Source organism: Grammomys surdaster, unplaced genomic scaffold (genome assembly GCF_004785775.1).
Source record: "Grammomys surdaster isolate TR1022 unplaced genomic scaffold, NIH_TR_1.0 126679, whole genome shotgun sequence".
Taxonomy (NCBI): Eukaryota; Metazoa; Chordata; class Mammalia; order Rodentia; family Muridae; genus Grammomys; species Grammomys surdaster.
The window spans coordinates 2,675,232-2,687,319 of record NW_021621467.1 but is presented as its reverse complement, the minus strand read 5'-3'; the positions used below and the strand labels follow the sequence as shown (position 1 = coordinate 2,687,319).

Genomic DNA, 12,088 nt, shown 5'->3' with positions numbered 1-12,088 from the left:
TATAAATTTAAGGACTGGAGACATAGCTTAGTGAGTAAAGTGCTTGTGCACAAAGATGGTGACATGAATTTGGATACTGAGTACCATTGTAAAAACTGGATAGGATTGTGTGCATAACTGTTAACTCAGTCCTTGTGGTAAAGGGAAGGTTAAGTAGAGACAGGTGGATCCCTGAGTTTTGGGACCAGCAAAAATATTCTGTTTCAAAAAACTTAGAGAACAATAGAAGAACAAACTGAATTTGTGCAGATGTCGACACCTATGAAAATGTACACATTTATTACACATGCTATTTTTAAAGGAGAAACTGTATACTACACTAGCAGCAGGATTGAAAGACTTAGCATTGAGGAGGCCAACTATGGTTGATGAGGGTTGCTCGGAACTAGACTTTCAGAATCAATATATAAAAAGCAGGGATCAACCTTAGCCCAACTCCAATCACACACATGTCCTCCACAATTGTCACTGGCTTGCTGCTTGACTATGGAGTTAGAACTTAACTCAATTGAACTTAACCTCTGCTTTCATTAGCACATGCATTCATGGATATTACTGTGGTTGTTTCAACCAAAAAAAAAAATGCTTCTGTTAAAATGGAATCAGGAAATATACCTTGTATCTTTATAATGGTCTAATGAGAAAATACAAATATTTCCTTTCTCATAATATTCTCTTCTCTGTTATTTTTCTTTTCTTCTGCTATTGTCAATAGTTTTTACTTTACATCACACTCATATATAAGAGTGTGTGTAAGGAGCCACACATTACATGCCAGTAACCAATTGTACAGGAAGCTGACACAAGAAGAATGCCATGAGTTTAAGGCCAGCCTGGGCAATACAGCTATTGCCAGGCCACCCAGGGACACTTAGCAAGGCTCTGTCTCAAGACAGACAAGAAAACAGTGTATCCAAGACTAGAAATAGCAATTTACTGTGTTAGAAATAATTGGTACTCTTTGGGTGGCATCTAGTATTTCATTTAATATTTTAATATGAATAAATATTGTAAAATTTGAATGTAAATATTTTAACCCCAAAACTAAGATTAGAAAAAATTAAAGGCAAATGATTATACTACCTATATTACATCATCCAACTATAGTTTTTATGGAAATCATGCCTAAGATAATTGTAGCCATCAATATCCAGGCCTTAATCTGGAATTCTTAGATGATGTCATTGGGCAGTGATTAAGTGACTTCTAATATCTCTGAGCTACTACAGATAATTGTCGAAAGGAACTTCTTATAGCTGACTAGCTTGGTTCTCTACTGTATTACTAAGAGAGGCTATTTCTTCTGTTTTCTTTTTAAACTTAATAAATTCAGGAATGGAAGTGAAACTGCACTGTGAAATTTGCCTCAGTGATTTGGGGTGACTATTCTTCAGCCAGTCATAGGGTAGAATTTTCACAAGGTGGCTTATTACATATCCTGAGATGTATGTTGGGATCTCTAGTGACAATAAATGATACAGGCTCCATTTTGAGAAAGCCGATTTTGTCATGTGCTAATCGAAGCACACCGAATGGGTCATGCAAACTTTAGTACCAGCACACTGCATAATGTGCAGCTGAACTGGTGTTTTGCAGATCATTCCCCACTACATTTAATGCATGCTCCAGCAAAGTCTCACTACTATTCCAGAGTCTTTGTTATATGTTTAGGCATATTTATCAAGATCACAAAGGGAACTGTAAGTTAGGATATTGCTCACCAAGTGATTCTGTTTGCTCTTTGTCTGTACATTTTGCTTGCTGGATCTTTGAACTTAATGCAAAGCACATTTCCAGACTTGTCTATCTTAACTGAAGTGTTTACAAATACCTAAATTAGAAGAGCTAAAGGCAGCCTGATCTCATTTCTGGATGGTCATGGGGCTATGGCTTAATTGACTAGTTTGACTTCTTAGCTACTTTTATTTCCCTTGCCAAACATTTTACGAGACATGCTAATGAGAAATGAAATGGCCATAAGGCTGAGAGCCAGAGGAAATCCATGATAAGCAGAGAGCTGAATGGTATACAAAAGCAGCAACCAGCCAAATGAAGCAGAGTTTCTTCAACTACTTTTGAAGCATGCACTGAACTTTGGTTGTATATTATTCCCCCAGAATTGTATTAGGAAGGAGCACAGACCCTGATAATGATCTGTAGAGACGTAGAATAAGCAGGCTTATTTTTCATTCATTCATTCCTTAAATCATTCATGTACTTTACTAAAAGATAGGGCTGGAAGTAAAGTATCTTAGAATACAATGTTCCTATGCCACAAGTAGAGCTTGCATTTTTTTCTTGAAACTTGTCAAACTAAGGTTTAGCTAAGATTTAGAAAAAGCGGATACATTGATGTGGCACTAAGGAATGTAAACAAATTGATGCCTTAATGAAAATAGGCCAGTGTATCAGTTGATAATAATATATGTAAAAATTATCTGAGAGTTTTCATGTAATTTATATATGTGGATATTTAATTTAATTAAATGAATTAGATATATCAAAGTGATGTAAAAATAGTATGCATCATACTGATTCTGGATAGAGTGCCGATTTACACTTATAAATGGAAAGTTTAAAGAAATTAAGTAAAAAGGCTAATTTATAGTATCATAAGGGGATACTAACTGAGAGTGTAGCTTAATAGGTAGAGTGCTTCCCATCATGCATGAGGTCCAGAGCCTGATCCTTAGTACCAAACAGACAAGGTATGACAAGTATGTGTATGAGGAACATTCACCAGATGGAAGGAAGGCTTGGATCAGTTCCTTGGCAGGTTATACTGTGTAGTGAGTTCAAGACACATCTAGACTACAAACAGCTTGTCTTTTTTTTTTAGTTAATTATTTATTTGTTTATTTTTGTTTTTGTTTTTTATTGGATATCTTATTTATTTAGAATACATATGTTATCCCCTTTCCCCATTTCCCCTCCCTAGAACCCCATATCCCTTCCCCCTCCTCCTTTATGCTTTTATACCATTTTGATTACATGCATGTATTAAGGTCAGTTCTATGTTGAGTGTCTAGCAATACAATAGATAAAAATAGTCAAGGAACAAGCAATGCAATAAACATAAAAAGGACAGCCTGTTTTAAAAACACAAGGAAAAACAAAATACCATAAGGAAGGAAAAAATAAACTGGGTCTCATACTATTAAAATAATTGAAATGAATATTTGTAAAGGAAAATAATTTATATAAAGACTAGGGAGAAAAAAGAATTAAGAACACAAATACAAAACAACTCAATGAACTGATTTCCATTCAGAGAACATGCTTAGAAGGGAACTTGTTACTCTGTTGTGCAATTAGTTGGACATGATTGTTTGACCAGAGCCTGTCCTATGCTCAAGGACTCACAAGAACTCTCAGTTCCGACTTATCCTGGGTCCACTAGACTTGGAAAATAATCATAAAATAGATGAAATATTTTGCTATATGAAAATGTAACTATTGGCAGATTGTCATTAAACACTGAAGGCAGGGAAACTAGGGAGGATTGTAAGAGTCTGGCCCATGGCCTTCAGCTCCATAAACACTACAGAGAACATAACTGAAGGCTAATTCCCTAAGCATGCTCAGTGTGGTGATTGGTTTTGTCAATCTTCCACACCCAAAAATCACCTGTGAAGAGGGTCTCAATTAATAACTGTCTTGATGGCCTGAGCTAAGGTCCTGTCTGTGGGAGACTGTCTTGATTGTGCCTGTAGATGTGAGTAGTCTCAGCCTAAACTAGTTGGAATCATTCCCTAGGTCCATGCCCTGCAATTTTATGAGAAAAGAGAGAGTGAGCTGAGTCCTGATACCCATGTATTCACTATCTCCAGCTTGTAACTGTGAAATAACTCACTGCTTCAATTCTTCCTGCCTTAATCCCCAAAATAAGAGGCTATGATGTGAAATTGTGAGCAAACCATAATTTTATAAACACAATTTCCTTTTTGTCAAGGTATTCTTTCACAGTTACAGAAAGGATACTAAAAAATAAAGGTGAAGATAAAATGTTTGATTCTCAATAATACCTTAGAATCAAAAGAATAAAGAGGAACAATTGGATATCTTATGGTCAGGAAACACTGTGCTAAATAATTAATTTAGATAAAGTAGGTTATGGAACCTTTGTTCTGGAGCCTAGCTTTTGGTATATTTTTGCCTTTTATTTTGAAACATGAATCTTTTTATTACAACATTGTAGTGTTTGGAGGATACAAAAGTTTCCTATGCTTACTAGATATGTCAAAGTTTATAATATAGAAATGTTCTTTAGTTGATACCAGTTAAGAATGCTGATGTATATATATCTCTCGTTTATTATATGATCAGGTAAGCCAGTGATGATTGTCACAGAATACATGGAGAATGGTTCCTTGGACAGTTTCTTACGTGTGAGTAAAATATCATATTTATTATACTTATCTGCATATATAATATATTGTATATGAACATATATATTGACAACTGAGTCATAGATAATATTATATGTGTTCTAATATATCTAAGTATTTTGGTGTGAAATTTAAAGAAGAAGTGAGACAGACTAGGATTACTTAGTAAAGAGAAATTGTAAAATTTTATCTTCATCTCTTACCTCCAAATGTGAATGGTTTGTATTTAAATATTTTTTTAAATGCTAAGACTTTGTATTGCCAAATTACATCTTTAAAATGAATTTAAATACTAAAAATTGTCCCTACAGCCAGATATAAATGAAATTGATGTAAGGCAGAAATATTTTGCTCTTCTTGTTAATTAACCCAGATGGATCTCAGATAACCCTGTCTACTGAGATAGCAGGTGTTCGATGAAATGATAAAGTATACCAATTTTCAATTGAGTGATCTAATTTTTGTAATAATGGTTTTAGTTTTAATGTTTATTTTTTAACATATTTTATATGTTACAGTTTAATTTACTTCAAAAAATGTTAAAGAAATGCAAAATCTTCAAAACATTCAAATAACCACTAATGATTTCAGGAGATAACAAAAGGTATTTACCTAGTCCCCAAGGTCTTTTTAATATCTTACAAATTTATGTTAGCTGACAGATGGACCAATGGACAGACAACATATAAAATGTATAGAATAATTTAATTTCCTAAGTCTTCTAAGAAGGAGAAATAATTATTTTCATATTAATATGTCATATATAATTTTGGAAAGAATTACTATTTATATATTTCAAAAGAGTTTTCTGAATTGAGTGCTTTAAATATGATATAATTATGCATTACCTATACCTTATAAACTATATGTTACTATTTAAATACAAATGTATTAGAAGATTTTCAGTTTAGGACTCTATGACTTTATCATATTTTCTTTGATTAGCTACAACTCAGGATCAGGCCATAACATAAAATTGGGCAAACACATTTTTTCTCATAATTAGTTGTTCATGATGATTGTTAAAATTTTAACCAAGAGAGAAGAGTAAAATTTAAATCAGATAGCTATCATTTTAAAATGCCTTTCTTAATATTAGTTTTTGAGAATGAGTTTTAGTATGATACAAAGATAAAGATAGTCCTACTTTTTAATTGAATTCTGATTTTATGTTAGAGTACTGGGTAATACAATTTTGTGTTAGCTATGCACTCATTTGTTTGCAGATAATGATAGTCTTAGATGCTTTAATCAAAATGTATAGAGTCAATAATGAAAAATGTTGGCATATAAAATCATAAAATAAAAGAAACATAACTTACTCTCTGTATTAAAAATGCATTTCAGAAACATGATGCCCAGTTCACAGTCATCCAGCTTGTGGGAATGCTCCGTGGTATAGCATCAGGTATGAAGTACCTCTCAGATATGGGCTATGTCCACCGGGACCTTGCTGCTCGGAACATCTTGATCAACAGTAACTTGGTGTGTAAGGTTTCTGACTTTGGACTCTCTCGGGTGCTTGAAGATGATCCTGAAGCTGCTTACACAACCAGAGTGAGTAATGGGTATTTCCATTATTATTACAATTTCCATATTATAAATGTGTGAGTGTATAAATAAGTAGAAATGATAACATAAAATTGTGTGTCAGTTAAGTTTTCCATACATGAAGACATCTCTCAATAAATATTATTTATTTGGTGAAAAATGGATAGGTTGCATTTAAAAGCCAAATAAATATTACAATTGTGAAATAACATACCTGGTCTAATAAACTTCTACTCAACAGAGCAGAGTTTCCCCATGATTAAACTATTGACGTTTTACTCACTATTTTTGATTGAGCTATCTTTAACAGGAAGGTTTGATAAATTCTCTAGGTTTTTTTTTAATAGTGTGTTATTTTTAAACATTTATAGTTAATATGCTCCACAGTCTCTTTTGATGTTTCTGTGCTCTCTACCAACATCACCCAATACAGATTCTACAAACACAGCATCATATTTCAGACCACACTCTTACCCCAGGAGAAAACATATGTAGTAAAGGATAACATTTACTTATCATCACAAGACGTGACTTTATTCTCCTCGCTAGTGCTTAGTCCTCTGAAGATGTCATTTATAAGGTTCCACAACTCTATAAACTTCTAATAGTCTAGAAAAACGACTCACTGATTGTATTGTTCCTATAACAACTGTCATATTCAAAAGAGTACTTCCGGGTTTAATAAAACACATCTAATTGGAGATGTATATTTGAACTTACTTATAATTTAAGCTAGCTTTTGAATCAGGCAGTAATTGTTCTGTCACATATAATGTCACAAATATTGCATGTGAGCATCCTTGATCCAAATTCTATTCTTGATCCTAGAATACTCTACAGAATGGCTGCTATCGTGGGAAGCTGCCAGGGCCAGGCAAACATGATAATCTGCTTTCCTTCCTTATACTGATTATGACTTTGTTAGGACTAGAGACACTTGATGGCCATTATCTTTTTTTAAAAAAAAAAAGAAAAAAGAAAAAAGGAGTAAAGAAGGGAGTAAAGAAGGAAGAAATCACTAAGTCAGCAGTCTTATCCATCATTTCTGAATAAAAATGGAAGGGGATTTGTTTTGAAATTTCAGTGACAGAAGATTCTTGCTAGCTGCACCAGCCAAGTGGATCCATTCCCATCCCACACACAGTTGCTCAAAGCAGTTCAGTGTTCATCCCTGTGTTCCTTTGGAGCTCTCTCAAATACCCATGGGGGTCCCAGTTTTCTTTAGAGAAGCATCTGCATGTCTACAGTAATTTCAAAGTCATTGACTTAATCTCCAATAACAGGTTTTGTTTAGTACAGTAATTTTATGATTTACTCTTAAAATGAGTATGATTATAAAGTTATTGGACTGCTATTTTTTTATGTAAACACATCAATACAGCTGAGTTGCCATTCTAAGCAGCTCTGTGGAAAATGTGTACTGACTGGAGATTTAATTTATGTAAAAATACAAGAGTTCCTCTTTTTGAAATTTAAAGAGAGGATGTGTCAGGTAGCATTAATAAAAAATATTCAAGCAAATATTTGAGGGAACAGAATTGAATGAGATAAAAGTTTATTATTGCATTAAAAACCTATACATAAAAATCAAGTTTATTAATTTGTGTTTGTAGCCAAAAACATTCTATCCATCTTGGATGCTATGTCATTTACTTGGCTTAATATTCAATGACTTTTTTCTTTTCAAAAATATCTAAAACTGTTCAAGAGGTATATGTTTTGTATAAGTATGATGAACTCACCTTAAACATTACACATACTTAAGTAACACTTACGATATTTTGCATAGTGTCTCTATTTTCTACAATTCAGGAAATACTTCTCCATGTTTCAATCCATTGATTCTTTGACACTGCCATTCTCTATGCTGTTGCCTTTAGGTAGAGAGAAATCAATCAAGCAAGCAAACAAACAAACAAAAAAAAATGCACCATATTTGTTTCAGTGTTGTTGATGGAGAGTGTCTGCCGCTTTCACTATTTCAAGTGTCATTATTTTCAAATGACAAAAGAAAAAAGTACTGAAGAAATTGTATCAACTGAATATGTACAAAATAAAAAATAACTTAGATACTAGACACATGAGCAGGAGCACTTACTGTGTGTACATAAGGACCTGAATGCATATCCCAGAACTCATGTAAAACCTGGGCTCCCATACACATAATTTAAATAATAGATAAATAAAATACAAAAATTTTCAACTGGAGCATTTATTGAGAATATGCTTAATCTCTAAACATGTTAACTATTTCTCCATACTACTGTCTTCTGTGTTCATATTTATGCACATATAAATATGTATATGAATGTTATTTTATATGTATACATACATACATATATATATATATATATATATATATATATATATATAAAATATGTCATATAATGACCACTGCTTATGTTCTCAACAGTGTGATGAAAAGAAGGGACCAAATAAGCAGTCATTTGAATGTGTGTGTGACTCTATTTTAATAAGGATTTTAAGGAAGAATCAGCTATTCTCAATACCCACATCCAGTTATTTCTCTTCATTTTTTCACTCCTCAGTGATGCCAAAATTCCAAATGTTGACATTGCACATTGCACAATATTATTATGCATCCTGCACCCTCTGTAAAACCCTACTTCAAACTCTTGGGATGTTGCAAGTGAAAAGGCTATAAGGTTTTAGTGTTATTATGAGAATAGTTTCAAGCTCCCATACTCCCTGAAATGCTCTTGGGATTCCTACAGATTCCTGAATGACACTTTGAAGACAATTGCTACAGGTGCTTTACCAGGAAAAGTACCTTGAAAACTGAATAAATATTTCAGTAGTCATTCAATGATATAAATCTAAATTATGATGTCATTTTATGCGATGTGATAGGTTTAAAGAGCTGTTTGTGCAGCATAACTGCAGCTGTACTCTATCCTCACAAATCATACTGAAACCCCCTGGATTTCCGCTGGCTGATATGATTGCAGCATGCAGGCACACAAGTATAAAACCCAAAGAAATTCTGTTGTTGAGCAACAAACAACTTAAGAATTTCTTCTTTTTGTTTTTCAACATGCTACTTTCAAAGTATAATTAAGACACATTTCACGTCTTTTTTGTTTTGAACTGTACTATCACATAATTTATTTTAAATTAACCATGTTGGGAGGCAAGAAGCTAGTTGTGTAAGTTGCTTTGACATCCACATTCACGTGAGGTCCAAGGCACAGCTTCTTTTACACACACACACACACACACACACACACACACAAGAACATACACTTACACACATGCCTACTATACATAAATGTAAATACAGAGAGACCTACGCATATGTGAAAGCACAAAATTAAAAAATAATAATAAAAAAGCCATGTTGGTTAGAATTTTGTGGCAATATTTTGTTTTATATGACTTTCTGAGTTTAGCATTTTGTATATATTTTCATGTTTATATTCATCTGTGTCAATTAGTAGTTATACTATTATACTGAAACAGAACTCATACTTTCAATATGCCAGTTGTGAATCTATGTTTTATATACATTGTCTCAACTTGACAAGGGTAGACTTTTATGTTATTTGTATGTCAGGCAGTCAGGCAACCTATTCCCTTCTACAATCTCAATAATTGGGCATGCAGATGTTTCATGGACTATGTTAGAAAACTTAAAACCAATTGACTTTCTCTTGTGTCTATCTTCCAATGTTACATCATTTTCTCTTTGCTTCATTCTGATAATTTATAACTGAGCATAACCTATAAAATCCAAGCTTGGTTGAGAGGGTCAGATCTTTGGTCATAAAGGAAATTTTATGTTGTGTAGATTTCATATCTGTGATTCTACTGAGTTGTTCCCACTAATATGATGGAAAGCATTATATTATCTAACTTCATATCTTAAATGAGTAAAAGTCATGGCTAATGGTAATGAACTTAATGATTTTGTTTTGTTCATAGTACCTCCAATGGAAGTTATGAAAATCTAAGTCTTTGATCTTGAAGGGTTCTCAATTGAAAATTGTTAACATGAAAAGTGCCATGATGTTATATAGATGAATAATATTATCCATTTTCCATTAAGACATGATGAACTAAGAAATGTAAGAACAAAGGATGTAAACAATGTTCTTTGTATGCTAACAATAACCGTTATAAGTAAATAAATAAAACCAATATAAAATGCCTCCCTACTCTCTAATTAGGCATGACAAGTCTTGCATGCAGCCTCACAAAACAAAGTCACTTAATTCTACCAAATCTAAATTATATATTGACTTCAGCTATCACTGTGGAATCAAAAGTTGATAAACCACCTTGGATGTTCTCAATATATATTTTAGACAGATAGCTAGCATGATCATTTCAGCCTGGGAAAAATAAATCTATCCATATTTACGTGATGGAAAATCAATGCTGTAGTTTTGAAGTGGAACATTGAGTTTGGAAGTTTTATGGTAATGTGTTTAAATATTTCATCTACAGTCTCCTGAAGGGACTGCTATTCAATGAAATGTATGATCCACTAAATCTCAGATTTGTGCAGTAAATTAGTAGCTACTATGAGCCAGACACAGTTCTTGAGACTGAGCATCTATAAATGAGCAGAGCTAAAACCTCATCTCATGAGTTTGCACTCACTGTAACTCAGATGAGGGGAAAAATCAATTGCAGGAAAAGCAATTCCATGAATGAGACAACTCATTGTTTTTGTTTCTTTTTCTCCCTTTTCTAACACAGGGACCAAGTGTTACTCTGTAGCCCCATCTGTAAAATATCCTAAGTATATCTATCTATATCTCACTTTCTCAATGAGTTTTATCTGTTACCTCTAGTCCCTTTCGCTATACCTTCCATCTGTGGTTATATGGACTGATGCTTGGATATCATTGACTGAATAGCTGATACTCACATAAGAGAATACATTCTATATTTGTCTTTCTGTATCTGTTATCATTCTCAAAGTGATTTTTTTCTAGTACTATCCATTTTTCTGCACCTTTCCTGATGTCAGTTTTTAACAGCTGAGTAATAATCCATTGTGTAAATTGTCACAGTTAGTGATCCTTGCTTTTGTTGAGGAACATCTAGCTTGTTTCCAGTCTCTGGCTGTTTTGAAGAGGGCAGTGATGATCACTGTTGAGCAAATGTCTTTGTGGTAGGATGAAGCATCCTTTGAATATATTCCTAAGAGTAATATAGCTGAATCTTTAGTAAGATCAATGTCCCTTTTACTGAAGAACTGCTACATTGATTTCCACAGTGGCTGTATGAATTTGTGCTCCTAACAGCAATGTGTGGTGTTCCTCTTGGTCCACATCCTTGTGAGCTTGAAATATCACTTGTTATGTTGATCTTAGACAGAATATTCTAGCGTATATTAGATACAATTTCAAAGTAGGTTTGATTTGAATTTCCTACTGGCTAAAGCTGTTAAACATTTCTTTAAGTATATCTCAATTAACTGAGCTTCCCCCTTAAGGATTCTCTGTTTAAATTTGTACCCCATTGTTAAATTGGGTTATTTGTTCCCTTGGTATCTCATGTTTTGAGTCCATTCTATATTTTAGATAGTAACTCTCTATGGACTGTATAGTTACTAAAATCTTTACCCATTCTGTAGACTATCATTTTGTCTGAATGATGGTGTCCTTTGCCATGCAGAACTTTTTTGTTTTATGATATACTGCTTATTAAAAGATAACCTTAGTACCTGTACTTTCAGTAAAGACTGGAAAGTCTTTTCCAGTGCCAGTGAGTTAAAGTTTATATCCCAATTTCATTTTTATCACTTTCAGTGTATCCAGTGTTACAATGAGGTCTTTGATCTATTTGGAGTTTAGGTTTATGCAGTTAATAAGTGTGGAACTACTTGAATTCTTCTACATGTTTTTTCCAATTTAATATACCTGTTTATATCTATACTCAAAATTTTTAATTTGATTATGACTTTTTTTGATGTCTAGTTTCTTGAGTTCTTCATGTATTTATGATATTTGCCCTCTAGCAGAGGGGTGGTTATGTTAACAACTGAACTGTCACTTATACCTCCTGGGAGAGGGAAATAAAAAGTGTACTTCAAGAGAGTTAAACTGGAGATATAAACCAACCCAGGACATGCCTCATGATCAGGAGTAGTTAATCAACATATAATTATGATGTGTGGT

At 33.2% G+C, this 12,088-nt stretch overlaps 1 protein-coding gene across 2 annotated transcripts in view; it reads left to right on the top strand.

Annotated features, from left to right (window-relative positions):
- Epha3 (EPH receptor A3) overlaps nucleotides 1-12,088 on the top strand; it is a 305,965-nt gene that overhangs the window by 261,987 nt on the left and 31,890 nt on the right. For both annotated transcript variants that reach the window (XM_028761158.1, XM_028761157.1), the window contains exons 12-13: nucleotides 4,327-4,388; nucleotides 5,736-5,945. In XM_028761158.1, the coding sequence (XP_028616991.1) occupies nucleotides 4,327-4,388; nucleotides 5,736-5,945 (272 nt within the window). The remainder of the gene's footprint in view (nucleotides 1-4,326; nucleotides 4,389-5,735; nucleotides 5,946-12,088) is intronic.